This window comes from Agelaius phoeniceus, chromosome 37 (genome assembly GCF_051311805.1).
Source record: "Agelaius phoeniceus isolate bAgePho1 chromosome 37, bAgePho1.hap1, whole genome shotgun sequence".
NCBI lineage: Eukaryota > Metazoa > Chordata > Aves > Passeriformes > Icteridae > Agelaius > Agelaius phoeniceus.
The window spans coordinates 223,457-238,794 of NC_135302.1; the positions used below are offsets into that span (position 1 = coordinate 223,457).

Genomic DNA, 15,338 nt, shown 5'->3' on the forward strand with positions numbered 1-15,338 from the left:
CATATTGGATTGTTGTGTGGGGGCAGCCATCTTGCATCGCAGCACATCAGAGCCTCCATCTTGGGCTGGTGGATGAGGCCGCCATCTTGTGTGGGTGTGTCCAACCCCTCTGGCCATGCCCCGCCCCTTTCCCCTCCCCCAAAGACCAAGCCACGCCTACAAACATCCGTCCTTTAATCGTCATCTCGAGGTATCAAAATTAACCGAGGGGGGCGGGGCTTGAGGGGGGCGGGGCCGTGTGAGGTAGGGTGGGGGGCGGGGGCCACAGGATAAAAGGGGGCGGGGCCAGAACTACGGAGGGCGGCGTGGGGGGGCAAAAGGGGCGGGGCCACGACAGCACGAGCACGGCAGGGGCGGGGCTGGGCAAGGGGGCGGGGCCGGGCGGGGGGCGGGGCTCAGGGCTCGTCCTCGCCGTTGGCGCTGTCCCGGTCGTCCTCGCCCTCCTCGGCCTCCTTCTCGTCCCCCTTGAGCGACTCCAGCTGGGAGGGGGGCAAAAAAGGGGCGGGGTCAGGGGGGAGGGGCCTCAAACCTGGCTCCACCCCCATAACCCCACTGGGGGTCAGTGGTTTGTACTGGGAGGGGAATGGGAGGGGATTTGGGGTCACTGGTTTGTACTGGGAGGGGATTTGGGGTTACTGGTTTGTACTGGGAGGGAATGGGAGGGGATTTGGGGTCACTGGTTTGTACTGGGAGGGGATTTGGGGGTACCTGTTCCATACTGGTCTATACTGGGATTGATGATCTGGGACAGGGCGGTGACTGGGAGGGTCCCTGGGTGATCTGTACTGGTCTATACTGGTCTACACTGGTCTATACTGGTCCATACTGGTTTATACTGGTCCATACTGGTTTATACTGGTGTCTCACCTGCTCGTCCCCCCGTTCCTCGCCCTCATCATCGTCCAGCAGGGACAGGGGGGTCCCTAAAGGGCCATACTGGTCTATACTGGTCCATACTGGTTTATACTGGTCTGTACTGGTCTCTCACCTGTTCATCCCCCCGTTCCTCGCCCTCATCATCGTCCAGCAGGGACAGGGGGGGCCCTAGAGGCTCTATACTGGTTTATACTGGTCTATACTGGTCTCTCACCTGTTCATCCCCCCGTTCCTCGCCCTCGTCATCGTCCAGCAGGGACAGGGGGGTCCCTAAAGGCTCTATACTGGCTCTATACTGGTTTATACTGGTCTATACTGGTTTGTACTGGTCTCTCACCTGTTCATCCCCCCGTTCCTCACCCTCATCATCGTCCAGCAGGGACAGGGGGGCCCTTGCTCTGTACTGGTTTATACTGGGGGCTGATGGGGCTGGGACAGGGGGGGTCCCTAGAGAGTCTATACTGGTCTATACTGGTTTATAATGGTTTTACCTGCTCGTCCCCCCGTTCCTCGCCCTCATCATCGTCCAGCAGGTCGCCCTCCTCGGCCGAGTCCTCGTGGCCGCCCTCGGCCTTGGCCCCGCCGGCCTCGTCCTTCTTGGAGCCGGAGCCGCCCTGCTCCTCCTCGGCCTTGTCGCTCTTGGCCTCTGCGTCGGGGGGAAAAACGGGGAAATTGGGGAAAATTGGGGGTTTGGGGAAAATGAGGAAATTGGGGAAAATTGGGGGGAAAATTGGGGTTTGGGGAAAATGGGGGAAAATTGGGGTTTGGGGAAAATGAAGAAATTGGGGAAAATGGGGGGAAAATGGGGGGAAATGGGGGTTTGGGGGGAAAACGGGGGATTGGGGAAAATGGGGAAATTTGGGGATTTGGGGAAAATGAGGAAATTGGGGAACATTGGGGGGAAAATTGGGGTTTGGGGAAAATGGGGGGATTGGGAACAGAATGGGGAAATTGGGGAAAATGGGGAGAAAATGGGGTTTGGGGGGGAAAATGGGGAGAAAATTGGGGTTTGGGGAAAATGGGGAAAAATGGGGAGAAAATTGGGGTTTGGGGAGATTGGGGAAAATGGGGGGGGTTTGGGGAAAATGGGGTTTGGGGAGATTGGGGAAAATGGGGGGGGTTTGGGGAAAATGGGGAGAAATGGGGTTTGGGAGGAAAATGGGGGAAAATGGGGTTCGGGGGAAAATGGGGGAATTGGGGAAAACGGGGAGAAAATGGGGGTTTGGGGAAAATGGGGAAATTGGGGAGAAAATGGGGAAAATGGGGGGAAATGGGGAGATTGGGGAAAATGGGGAAATAGGGGAAAAATGGGGAGAAAACACAGGGATTTGGGAAAAATGGGGTTTGGAGAAAACACAGGGGTTTGGAAAAAATGGGGGAAAATGGGGTTTGGGGGGGAAAAAGGTTTTGGAAAAAGTGGGGGGAAATTGGGGAAAAATGGGGAAAAAATGGGGGTTTGGGGGGAAAACGGGGTAGAAATGGGGATTTGGGGGGAAAATGGGGTTTAGGGAAAATTGGGGGAAAAATGGGAGTTGGGGGGCAAAAATGGGGGTTTAAGGAAAATTTCGGGGGTTTTGGGGTTCCCGCCCAGCCCGAATTTTGGGGTTTTCCATCCCCCCAGATGTTGGGGCTCCCATCTCCCAGATTTTGGGGTTTTTTCCCCCAAATTCGGGTTGTGCTCACTCTGCTCCCGCTCCAGCCGCTCGAGGCTCTCCAGGAGCGCGTCCACCTTGGCCTTGATCTGCCCCAGCTCCTTCTTGATGCTCTGCAGGTCGTCCCCTTTCACTGGAATTCACCCCAAAAATTGTGTCAGAAGTGGCCATTTTGGGACTGGGACAGCCATCGTCCCTTTTCATTGAAAATTCACCCCAAAAACGCGGTCAGAAAACGCCGTTTTGGACTGGGACAGCCGTTGTCCCCTTTCACCGGAATTTACCCCAAAAATCCCCTCAGATTTTACTGCAAATTCACCCCAAAAACGCGGTCAGAAATGGCCATTTTGGACTGGGACAGCCGTTGTCCCTTTTCACTGGAATTCACCCCAAAAATCCCCTCAGAAACGGCCATTTTGGGATCTGCCTTTTCACCAGAATTCACCCCAAAAATCCCCTCAGATTTCACCGGAATTCACCCCAAAAACGTGGTCAGAAATCGCCATTATGGGACCTGCCCCAGCTCCTCCTATTTCACTGGAATTCACCCCAAAAATCCCCTCAGAAGCGGCCATCTTGGATTGGGGCAGCCATCTTGGATTAGGACATGGGGGCGGCCATCTTGGATTGAGCCATGTTGGGTTGAGCTATGGGAGCCGCCATGTTGGATTGTGTTCCGCCATATTGGATTACTCATGGCAGCGGCCATATTGGATGGCTCCCAAGGGCGCCATATTGGATTATTGATGGCAGCGGCCATATTGGATTATTCATGGCAGCGGCCATATTGGATTTTTCATGGCAGCAACCATATTGGGTCACTCCCAGCAGCCATATTGGATTATTGATGGCAGCAGCCATATTGGATTATTGATGGCAGTGTCCATATTGGATGATTCCCAAGGGCGGCCATATTGGATAACTCCCAAGGGCAGCCATGTTGGATTATTGATTGCAGTGGCCATATTGGATGATTCCCAAGGGCAGCCATATTGGATTATTGATGGCAGCAGCCATATTGGACAACTCCCAAGGGCGGCCATATTGAATAACTCCCAGAGGCAGCCATATTGAGTTTCACGCTGCCATACTGGACAACTCTCAAGGGCGGCCATATTGAATTATTCCTCCCAACCCTGCTTACGTTTCCTGGACTTTGAGGAGGATCCCCTCTGCCCGGATTTGCTGTTGAAGCTCTTGCCCCGCTGGGAGGTGTTTCCCCATTAGCCCCGCCCCTTTCCCCTTAGCCCCGCCCCTTTCCCTTACGTTTCCCGGACTTTGAGGAGGATCCCCTCTGCCCGGATTTGCTGTTGAAGCTCTTGCCCCGCCGGGAGGTGTTTCCCCATTAGCCCCGCCCCTTTCCCGTTTCCTGACCAATCCCTTACGTTTCCCGGACTTTGAGGAGGATCCCCTCTGCCCGGATTTGCTGTTGAAGCTCTTGCCCCGCCGGGAGGTGTTTCCCCCTTTGCCCCGCCCCTTTCCCCTTAGCCCCGCCCCTTTCCCCGCCCATTCCCTTACGTTTCCCGGACTTTGAGGAGGATCCCCTCTGCCCGGATTTGCTGTTGAAGCTCTTGCCCCGCCGGGAGGTGTTTCCCCATTAGCCCCGCCCCTTTCCCCCTTAGCCCCGCCCCTTTCCCCGCCCCTTTCCCTTACGTTTCCCGGACTTTGAGGAGGATCCCCTCTGCCCGGATTTGCTGTTGAAGCTCTTGCCCCGCCGGGAGGTGTTTCCCCTTTGCCCCGCCCCTTTCCCTGCCCAATCCCTTACGTTTCCCAGACTTTGAGGAGGATCCCCTCTGTCCCGATTTGCTGTTGAAGCTCTTGCCCCGCCGGGAGGTGTTTCCCGAGACGCGCTGGCGCTTGGAGGGCACCACGGCGCGGGCGATGGGCGGCGGCGGCGGCACGCGGGCGGGGTAGCTGTACATCCTGGGGGGGGGCGGGCACCGCGTCAGCCGCGCCGGCGCCGGGCACGGGGGGCGCGGGGGGCACGGGGGGCACGGGGAGAGGGGAGGAGGAGGGGATGGGGGGTGTAGGGTCCCTAACCCGCTCTGAACTGGTTTATACTGGTACCGGTCATAGTAATCCCGCTGGAAGTCGTAGTCCAGGTCAAACGATGACCTGGGGGGGGTGGGGGGGGTGAGGGAAGTCAGATCCAGACAAAACAAATGTGGAAAGGGAAAGCCCTTCCCCAAAAATGCCCCTGGGACACCCCAAATATCCCCCAGAACCCCCCTGGGACACCCCAAAAACCCTCCCCAAAAATGCCCCTGGACACCCCAAAACCCCTCCCCAAAAATGCCCCTGGGACACCCCAAATATCTCCGAAAACCCCCCTGGGACACCCCAAAACCCCTCCCCAGAAAATACCCTGGGACACCCCAAATATCCCCCCTGGGACACCCCCAAATACCCTCCCCAAAAAAACCCCTGGGACACCCCAAATATCCCCCAAAACCCCCCTGGGACACCCCAAATACCCCCCAAAACCCCCCTGGGACACCCCAAAACCCCTCCCCAAAAATTACCCTGGGAAACCCCAAATATCCCCCCTGGGACACCCCAAATACCTCCCCAAAAATTACCCTGGGATTGCCAAAATGCCCCCCAAAAATTACCCTGGGACACCCCAAATATCCCTCAAAAAAGCCCTGGGACACCCCAAAATCCCTCCCAAAAAAATGCCCTGGGACACCCCAAAAACCCTCCCCAAAAAATTACCCTGGGATTGCCAAAATGCCCCTGGGACACCCCAAAAACCCCTCCCCATGGAATACCCTGGGACACTCCAAATACCCACCGAAAACCCCCTGGGACACCCCAAAAACCCCTCCCCAAAAAATGCCCCTGGGACACCCCAAATACCCCCCCAAAAACCTCCCCAAAAATGACACTGGGATTGCCAAAATCCCCCAAAAACGCCCTGGGACACCCCAAAACCCTCCCCAAAAAATGCCCCTGGGACACCCCAAATATCCCCCCAAAAAATTACCCTGGGATTGCCAAAATGCCCCTGGGACACCCCAAATACCCTCCAGAATCCCCCAAATCCCCCTTGAGATTCTCAAATATCCCCTGGGACACCCCAAAACACCTGGGACACCCCAAAACCCCCCCAAAAAACTCTGGGATCGACAAAAAAACCTTAGGAAACCCCAAAACCCTCGCAGAATAAACAAAAACCCCTCAAAAACCCCTTGGACACCCCAAACCCTCCCAGAATCCCCAAATTCCCCCCAAAACCCTCCCTGGCGTTCCCAAAACCAGATTCTGGGGATCTGAGACACCCCAAACCCCTCAGAATCCCCAAATTCCCCCCAAAAACCCCCTGGGATTCCCAAAAAAAGATTTTGGGGATCTGGGACACCCCCAACCCTCCGGAATCCCTCCAAAAAACCAAAATTCCCCCCAAAAAATCCCTGGCATTCCTAAAAACAGATTTTGGGGATCTGGGACACCCCAAACCCCTCAGAATGTCCCAAAAAAACCCAAATTCCCCCCAAAACACTCCCTGGGATTCCAAAAAAAGATTTTGGGGAACTGGAACACCCCAAACCCCACAGAATCACCAAAATCCCCCCAAAAACCCCCTGGGATTCCCAAAAAAAGATTTTGGGGATCTGGGACACCCCAAATCCCCCAATTTCCCTTCAGAGCCCCCCAAAGCCCCCTCAGAACCCCCCCAAAACCCCAGATTTGCCCGGATTTGCCCGGATTTTCCCGAAACGGCCGCGATTGGCCCCGAAAGCGCCGCCCCCAGGGTCCCCACCTGACGAGGGGGGACGGTGACGGGGGGGGCGGGTACTGACCCGTACATCTCGGCCGCCGAGCGCTTCACGCCCGCCTTGCCCCGGTTCACCTTCGGCTCGGCCGCCAGGTTGATGTCTGAGGGGAATTTGGGGCAGTTTGGGTCATTTTGGGGTGATTTGGGGCAGTTTGGGTTTCACACCCGCCTTGCCCCGGTTCACCTTCGGCTCGGCCGCCAGGTTGATGTCTGAGGGGATTTGGGCAAATCTGGGTCATTTTGGGGCAGTTTGGGTCATTTTGGGGTGGTTTGGGGCAGTTCAAGGGGGTTTGGGGCGGTTTCGGGTAAATTGGGCAGTTTGGGTTTCACGCCCGCCTTGCCCCGGTTTACCTTCGGCTCGGCCGCCAGGTTGATGTCTGAGGGGAGATTGGGTCAGTTTGGGTCATTTTGGGGTGATTTGGGTCATTTTGGGCAGTTTGGGTCATTTTGGGGTGATTTGGGGCAGTTTGGGGTGGTTTGGGGCAGTTTGGGGTGGTTTGGGGCAATAGGGGCAGTTTGGGTTTCACCCCCGCCTTGCCCCGGTTCACCTTCGGCTCGGCCGCCAGGTTGATGTCTGTGGGGGGATTGGGTCAGTTTGGGCTGATTTGGGGCATTTTGGGCAAATTTGGGTCATTTTGGGGTGATTTGGGTCATTTTGGATCGATTTGGGGCAGTTCAGGGGGGTTTGGGGCGGTTTCGGGTAAATTGGGCAGTTTGGGTTTCACGCCCGCCTTGCCCTGGTTCACCTTCGGCTCGGCTGCCAGGTTGATGTCTGAGGGGATTTGGGCAAATTTGGGTCATTTTGGGGTGATTTGGGCTGATTTGGGTCATTTTGGGTCATTTTGGGTTGGTTTGGGGTGGTTTGGGGCAATTGGGGCAGTTTGGGTTTCACGCCCGCCTTGCCCGGTTCACCTTCGGCTCGGCCGCCAGGTTGATGTCTGCGGGGAGACTGGGTCATTTTGGGCTGATTTGGGGCATTTTGGGCAAATTTGGGTCATTTTGGGCTGATTTGGGGTGGTTTGGGGCAGTTCAGGGGGGTTTGGGGCAATTGGGGCAGTTTGGGTTTCACGCCCGCCTTGCCCCGGTTCACCTTCGGCTCAGCCGCCAGGTTGATGTCTGAGGGGATTTGGGCAAATTTGGGTCATTTTGGGGCAGTTTGGGTCATTTTGGGGTGGTTTGGGGCAGTTTGGAGAGATTTGGGGCAGTTTGGGTTTCACGCCCGCCTTGCCCTGGTTCACCTTCGGCTCGGCCACCAGGTTGATGTCTGAGGGGGGATTGGGTCAGTTTGGGCTGATTTGGGCAGTTTGGGGTGGTTTGGGCTGATTTGGGTCATTTTGGGCCAATTTGGGGTGATTTGGGTCATTTTGGGCTGATTTGGGGCAGTTCAGGTGGGTTTGGGGCAGTTTTAAGAGGTTTGGGGCAGTTTGGGGCCAGTTTGGGGAGGGGTTCACCCCAGGAGGGTCCAAGGAATGGGGAAAAAAGACCCAAAAATGGCTCAAAATGAGCCCAAAATGACCGAAAACTGACCCCAAAGTGACCAAAAAGTGACCCCAGGAAAGACCCCAAAGTGACCCCAAAACTGACCCCAAAAAAGACCCAAAACCGACCCCAAAAAAGACCCCAAAATGACCCCAAAACTGACCACAAAGTGACCCCAAAGTCACCACAGAGTGACCCAAAAACTGACCCCAAAATGACCAAAAAACTGGCCCCAAAGTGACCCCAAAAATGACCACGAAGTGACCACAGAGTGACCCCAGAACTGACCCCAAAGTGACCACAAAGTGACCCCAAAATGGGCACAAAGTGACCAAAAGCTGACCCCAAAGTGACCCCAAAACTGACCCCAGGAATGACCATCAGTGACCCCACAATGGCCAGAACTGACCACCAGAACTGACCAGTGACCCCAGACTGACCCAGAGTCCAAAGTGGCCCCAAAAGTGACCACAAATTGACCAAAAGCTGACCCAAAGTGACCCCAGGAATGACCATCAGTGACCCCACAATGACCATCAGTGACCCCACAATGACCATCAGTGACCACCAGAACTGACCAGTGACCCCAGACTGACCCAGAGTCCAAAGTGGCTCCAAAAAGCACCAAAACCACCCCAAAATGACCACGGGCATCCACAAGTGACCAGGAGTGACCACGGTCACCTCCCTGACCACCTGAGCCAACAACAGCTCCAAAAAGCACCAAAACCACCCCAAAATGACCACGGGCATCCATGAGTGACCAGGAGTGACCACGGTCACCTCCCTGACCACCTGGAGACACAAACACGTCCAAAAACCACCAAAATTGAGCCGAAAACCACCCAAAATGACCACGAGCATCCACAGCTGAGCACGAGTGACCGGCCACCTCGCTGACCACCTCCATGACCATCACTGGTCCAAGCAAGTGTGAGGATCCTCCTGTCCCACACCCAGAGACTCCATAACACCTCACAGAACCTTGTTTAGTGACCATAACTGACCATGAGTGACCATGGCCACCTCGCTGACCACCTCCATGACCATCACTGGTCAAATACAACACCAGGATACTCCTGTTCCAGCCTCAGAGACTCCATAACACGTCCCAGAACCTTGTTTAGTGACCATAACTGACCATGAGTGACCATGGCCACCTCGCTGACCACCTCCATGACCATCACTGGTCCATCCAAGTGTGAGAATCCTCCCGTTCCAGCCTCAGAGACTCCATAACACCTCCAGAACCTCACTCAGGATGACCATGAGTGACCAGGGCCACCTCGCTGACCACCTCCATGACCATCACTGGTCAAACCTGAGATGGGGCTCCTCCTGCCCTCTTCTCAGAGACTCCATAACACCTCCCAGAACCTCACTTAGACCAACCACAAGGGCCCAGGATGACCATGAGTGACCATGGCCACCTCGCTGACCACCTCCATGACCATCACTGGTCAAATACAACACCAGGATCCTCCTGCCCTCTTCTCAGAGACTCCATAACACCTCCCAGAACCTTGTTTAGTGACCATAACTGACCATAAGTGACCAGGGCCACCTCGCTGACCACCTCCCTGACCATCACTGGTCAAATATAACATCAGGATCCTCCTGTCCCACCCTCGGAGACTCCATAACACCTCACAGAACCTCACTCAGAGTGACCACGGCCACCTCGCTGACCACCTCCCTGACCATCACTGGTCAAACCTGAGATGGGGATCCTCCTGCCCTCTTCTCAGAGACTCCATAACACGTCCCAGAACTTTACTCAGACCAACCACCAGGGCCCGGGTGACCGTGACTGACCTAGCACCTGGCCGGCGATCATGCGCCCGTCCTCCCCGGCCACGGCGGCGCGGGCGTTGCGCTCGTTGACGTACTGCACGAAGGCGAAGCCCTTGTGCACGGAGCAGCCGACGATCTTGCCGTACTTGGAGAAGATGGCCTCCACGTCGCTCTTCTTCACCACCAGCGTGTTGAGGTTGCCGATGAAGACGCGCGAGTTGAGCGAGCGAGGGTCCGTCTTGTTGGTCACGTTGCTGGCCATGGCGGTGGGCGGGGAAAGGGGCGGGGCCTGCGGGGAGGGGAGGGCGGGGGTTAGTGGGTGGGGTGGGGACAAGTGGGGCCGACCAAGAAATGATAAAAATAAAGCTGCAAAAATCACAAAAACCCAACCTGGAATAACTCCAAAAATAACAAAAAATCACCTGGAAACACCCCTAAAAAATTTAAAAAATCACCTGGAAACACGCCAAAAAAATTAAAAAAAAATCACCTGGAACCACCCCAAAAAATAACAAAAAATCACCTGGAAACACCCCAAAAAAATTTTAAAAAATCACCCGGAAACACCCAAAAAAAATTAAAAAAATCACCTGGAAACACCCCAAAAAAAACCCACAAAAAATCACCTGAGACACCCCAAAAAAATTTTAAAAAATCACCCGGAAACACCCAAAAAAAATTTAAAAAATCACCCTGAAACATCCCAAAAAAAATTAAAAGATCACCTGGGATCACCCAAAAAAACCCACAAAAAATCACCTGGGACCACCTCAAAAAAATTTAAAAATTTAAAAAAATCACCTGGAACCACCCCAAAAAAATTAAAAAGAATCACCTGGAAACACCCCAAAAAATTATTAAAAAATAATAAGCTGAAAGCACTTGAAAAATAACAAAAAACGTCTAAAAATCAGCAAAACCAATGTGGAAGCACCCAAAAAATAAAAACCTCTAAAAAACACAAAAAGCACCTGGAACCACCCCAAAAAAACCCCCAAAAATGTCCAAAAACCTCCAAAATCCAGCTGGAACCACCCAAAACCACTAAAAATGTCCAAAAAGCCAAAATCCTCCTGGAGCCACCCAAAAATAACTGAAAATGCCCCAAAATGCCAAATTCAAGTGGAACCAGGCAAAAAGACCCAAAAAGCCCCGAAATCCACCCAAAGCAGGAACTGAAAATGCCCAGAAAGCCCCAAAATCACCTGGAACCCCTGGGGCTCCTTCTCCCCTTCATTAGCATCTCATTAACAGCTCATTAGCATCTCATTAGCATCAGCAGCACCTCGCAGCCACCCCCATTACCGGCTCCCATCGTTAGCCCCGCCCCTCATTAATTCTGGTAATTGGCCGGCCCTCATTAGCATCAGGCAGGGTAATTAGCATAATTAACGACGAGCCAGTTGGCTGCAGCCTCTCCCCAATTAATGCTAATTAGCTCCAACCTCGCAGATTATTGCTAATGAACGTTGACTAATTACCCTCCCAATTATTAGGAATTAATTAACATAAAACTCAAAGTACCCCGTCTGATTAATAAGGGTTAATTAGCATAAAGTTTAAGATGTTCAGCAGCGCTAATTAGCGCTGCTGTTGATGCTGCCCTTTGACCTTTGTTAACAAATTATATATGCTAATTAAACGCTTGCATTAAGTATGGCAATTAGCATAATTAAAAGTTAATTAATTAATAATTATTAGCATTAATCCTGCCAATTAACACTGCAAAGCCGAACGACTGCTGACAATGCCCAATTAACGTCCTTAATTAGCTCTGAATGCGTAATGAGGGGTCCCAGCCCCTGATTGGTCGGCCTGCCTTCGGGCTAATTTGCATATGAAGGAAGCTCCGCCTCTTACCGTGGGGGGAGGGGCTCCGGTGGGGGGGAGGGGCGTCCGTGGGTCGGCGGCGGCGAAGGGGGCGGGGCAAAGGGACGGAGGGGGCGTGGCCAAAACGGGACAGGGGGCGGGGCTTAGCGAGAGGGGGAGGAGCTGAGCCAAAGAAGCCCCAGGAGAAAAAAAAAAAAAAAAAAAAAAAAAATTAAAAATAAAAAATTAAAAAAAAAAAATTAAAAATAAAAAAATCTGGGAAAAAAAACAATTAAAAAATAAAAAAAACAATTAGAAAAATAAAAAATTAAAAAAAAAAAAAAATTTAAAAATTTTCCTGAATTTTTCCCCTGAAAATGCAGCGAGGGGGGAGAGGTGGGGGAGGGGCCAGGCCCCGCCCCCCGCTTGGTTTTGGGGCCATTTTGGGCCATTTTGGGCCATTCTGGGGCCGTCCTAGACCATTGCAGGGCCGCTTTTGGGGCATTTTTGGCCTTTCCGGGGCAGTTTCGGGCGATGGGGGGAGGGGCCGTGGGCAGGGTGGGGGGGAGGGGCGCGATGGGCGTGGCTTAGGGGCCGAGGGGGAGGGGCAAAACCCGCATGAATAATTTATCCGGGAGGAGGAGGAGCAAAGGGGGGAGAAAAGGGGGGGAGCAGTAAAAATAATTAAAAAAAAAAAAAAAAACCACCAATAATAATAATAATAATAATAATAATAATAATAATAATAATAATGATAAAAAAACCGACAATAATCAGGAAAAAAAACGAAAACTTGTGGAACTTACGGTCGCCGCCGGCTCAAAAAAATCGCGCTGTGGACAAAAAAGAGACAAAAAAAATGCAAATTGGGGGGGCGGGGGGAGGGGCCAGAGGGGGGAGGGGCCGCCCCTCCCCCTCCTCCGCCCCGCCCCCAGCTGCGCCCCGCCCCCACCGCGACAAAACCCCCGAGTTTCGCTTGGATTCCAGTTCAGCGTTTTCTCACTTTTTCCCCCTTTTTTTCTTTAAATAAAAACCTCCAAAATCGGGCGGATTCAGCCCAAAACGGCACCGGGGGAGGGGGAAGGGGTGGGAGGGGCTAAGGGAGGGGGAGGGGCTAAAGGGAGGGGGAGGGGCCGGTCCGGGCGCACCTGCGGAAGGAGAGAAGGTTGAGAGACCCCTCCCCCCACCCCCGTGCCCAGGCCCCGCCCACGCTGCGCACAGGCCACGCCCACCGAGCCCTGACCACGCCCCCTCGTGGGGTGGGGTGGGGGGAGCGGTTGGGGTGAAAAACGGGGATTTTGGGACTGGGAGAAACGGGGTTGGGGGAAAGAAAAATTGGGGGGAATTGGGCAAATTTGGGGAGTTTGTCCCCAAAACTGGGGGGAACCCACAGGAACCTGCTCTGTCCGTGGGAAAATGGGAAAAACTGGGGCAAAAACGGGGGAAATTGGGAAAAATTGACAGAAAACGGGAAAAATGCGAGGGAAATGGGGCAAAAATGGGGAAATTGGGAAAAATTGGGAGAAAATGGGAAAAATGCGAGGGAAACGGGGCAAAAATGGGGGAAATTGGGAAAAATTGAGAGAAAACGGGAAAAGTACGAGGGAAATGGGGCAAAAATGGGGGAAATTGGGAAAAATTGGGAGAAAACGGGAAAAGTGCGAGGGAAATGGGGCAAAAATGGGGGAAATTGGGAAAAATTGAGAGAAAACAGCAAAAATGGGGGGAAATTGGGAAAAATTGGGAGAAAATGGGAAAAGTATGAGGGAAATGGGGCAAAAATGGGGGGAAATTGGAAAAAAAATGGGGAAAATGAGGAAAATGTGGGGGAAATTGGAAAAATGGGGAAAATTTGGAAAACATGGGAGGAAATATGGGGAAATTGGGAAAACATTCAGGAAATTTGGAAAAATGGGGAAAAATTGGGAGAAAATTTGGAAAATGGGGGGAAATTGGGAAAAATTGGGGAAAAATCAGGGGAAATTGGGATTAAAATGGGGAAATCGAGAAATTGGGATAAAATGTGGAAAGATTTGGAAAAATGGAGAAATTTAGAAAACAGGGAGAGATCGGGAAAAATGAGAGGAGATTAGGGCAAATTTGGGAAAAATTGAGCGAAATTATGGGGTAATCAGGCAAAATGAGAGGAAACTGGGAAAAATTGGATAAAATATTGGAAAAATGGAGCAAAAATGGGGGAAAAACTGGAAAAGGGTTGAGAAAAATCAGGAGAAATTGGGAAAAATTGGAGAAAGGTGGGAAAAATGGGCAAAAACCACTTGGAGTTGGGGCCACACCAGTTTAACTGGGCCAGAGCAGTTTAAATTGCCAAAACCAGTTTAAATCACCCCAAACCAGTTTAAATCACCCCAAACAAGTTTAAAATAGAACGGGACCTCCTGGAGTTCGAAGGATTTGGGGATTTAGCCCGAAAAAACGAGGAAAATTCTGGTTTTGGGCTCCCAAAATTGGGGGGAAAAGGAGAAAAAACGCCAGGGATTTAAAAAAGTTTAAAGCGGAAGGGGTCGGGAGTCCCAAAATCTGCTGGAAAAGGAGAAATTTGGGGATTTGGATGCAAAGCGCAGAGGTACCAGCCCCCAGGGGTGCTAATTAAGCCTTTGATGAGTTTAATTAAAGTTTTCAATGCCCCAAAACGCGGGCTGGCCACGCCCACAGCGGAACAGGCCCCGCCCCTCGCTGTGAACCCCGCCCCTCACGAGTTTATTAATTCTTAATTGCGTTAATTATCCCCGTAGCGATTAGCCACGCCCCCCGAGGGGATATTTATGCATATAAAAGGCACCGATGTAATTAACAAGGCTCAAGGGCCTAATTAACCTCAGAGGTTAATCGGGGCTAAGCCGCGCCCCCCTGCGGGGTCAACCCCGCCCCCAAGATGCGTTAATCAAACCCGGAGCCAATTAATTACCGCGCTAATGAGCAAACCACGCCCCCTTAGCGACGCTCCGCCTCTCGAGCCAAACCACACCCCCGGCGGCGTTAATTACGGCCCCGAATGGGTTAATTAACACTCTCCGCCGGGCTTATTAGCTCAATGAGCTTTTAAATGAGCTTTTAAACAGATCAGGCCCCGCCCACCGCCGCTCTGGCCCCGCCCCTGCCCTCACGGCTCTGAGGGGGCCGCCCCCCCCCGCCCCCCCCCCTTTTCCCGCCTCGCTCCCTCACGCGCCGCCGCCGTCTCCGCCCCTCCCCCCCTTTGCCATCTCCCCTCACAGCCCGCCCGGGGGAGCCCCCCCGAACCTTCGAGAACCCCCCGGAGCCCCGGCGGGACCCGCCCGGAGCCGCCCCCGCTGCCCCCTCACCGCTCCGGGCACCGCCGCCGCCGCCGCCGCTTCCTCCGGGGGCTGAGCGCAAAATGGCGCCCGCGCCGCCCTCAGCGCCGCGAGAGGCGCCCGGCCCGCCCCCCGCCGCCCCGCTCCGCGCGCTGATTCGCTGTCTAGCACGTCAATCAATGCGTAAACGAATGGGAGCGTGCGGGGCGCCGCTGCGCGGGAGGGGGAGGAGAGGCGGCGAGTGGCTCGGGGGTGGTGTCAATCACACGGCGCGCCCCGCTGATTGGGTGAGATCGCCGCCATTTTTACGTCTCCACCAATTGCAATCGACCCCCCCAACGGAGCGCCCGCCCCGGGACGCGCGGCGAGTTGTGCGCATGCGCGCGCAAACGCGATTCGCTCAAGGGGCGAGGAGCCTCAACGCGAGCTGTGATTGGAGGAGAGGCAGCGACGCTGGGCAGGGATTGGGCAGCGGCACTGTCAGTCAGGCGGAGGAGGCGGGGCCGGCCCCGGTCCCGATCCGCGCTGGTTTGAGGCCTTTTAAACTGGTTTGGGTTAAATTAAAATGGTTTGTGGTAAATTAAAGTGGTTTGAGGCAAACTAAAGTGGCCTGAGGTGATTTAAAGCGGTTTGGGGTGATTTTAATTGGTTTGAGTT

General features: G+C 53.7%; 2 protein-coding genes across 2 annotated transcripts in view; both read right to left on the reverse strand.

Moving 5' to 3' along the window:
• Nucleotides 1-157: 157 nt before the first annotated feature.
• Nucleotides 158-14,808, reverse strand: LOC129134469 (heterogeneous nuclear ribonucleoproteins C1/C2-like). The gene is given in 11 exon segments (XM_077193214.1): nt 158-479; nt 1,368-1,522; nt 2,560-2,661; nt 4,294-4,451; nt 4,596-4,643; nt 6,292-6,323; nt 6,325-6,407; nt 9,601-9,868; nt 11,440-11,571; nt 12,195-12,221; nt 14,712-14,808. Coding segments are annotated over 8 exon segments (903 nt in total). The 5' UTR covers nt 9,842-9,868; nt 11,440-11,571; nt 12,195-12,221; nt 14,712-14,808; the 3' UTR covers nt 158-395.
• SUPT16H (SPT16 homolog, facilitates chromatin remodeling subunit) overlaps nt 12,208-15,338 on the reverse strand; it is a 51,024-nt gene continuing 47,893 nt past the window's right edge. The window contains 1 exon segment of the mRNA XM_077193219.1: nt 12,208-12,221. Coding sequence (XP_077049334.1) covers nt 12,208-12,221 — 14 coding nt within the window.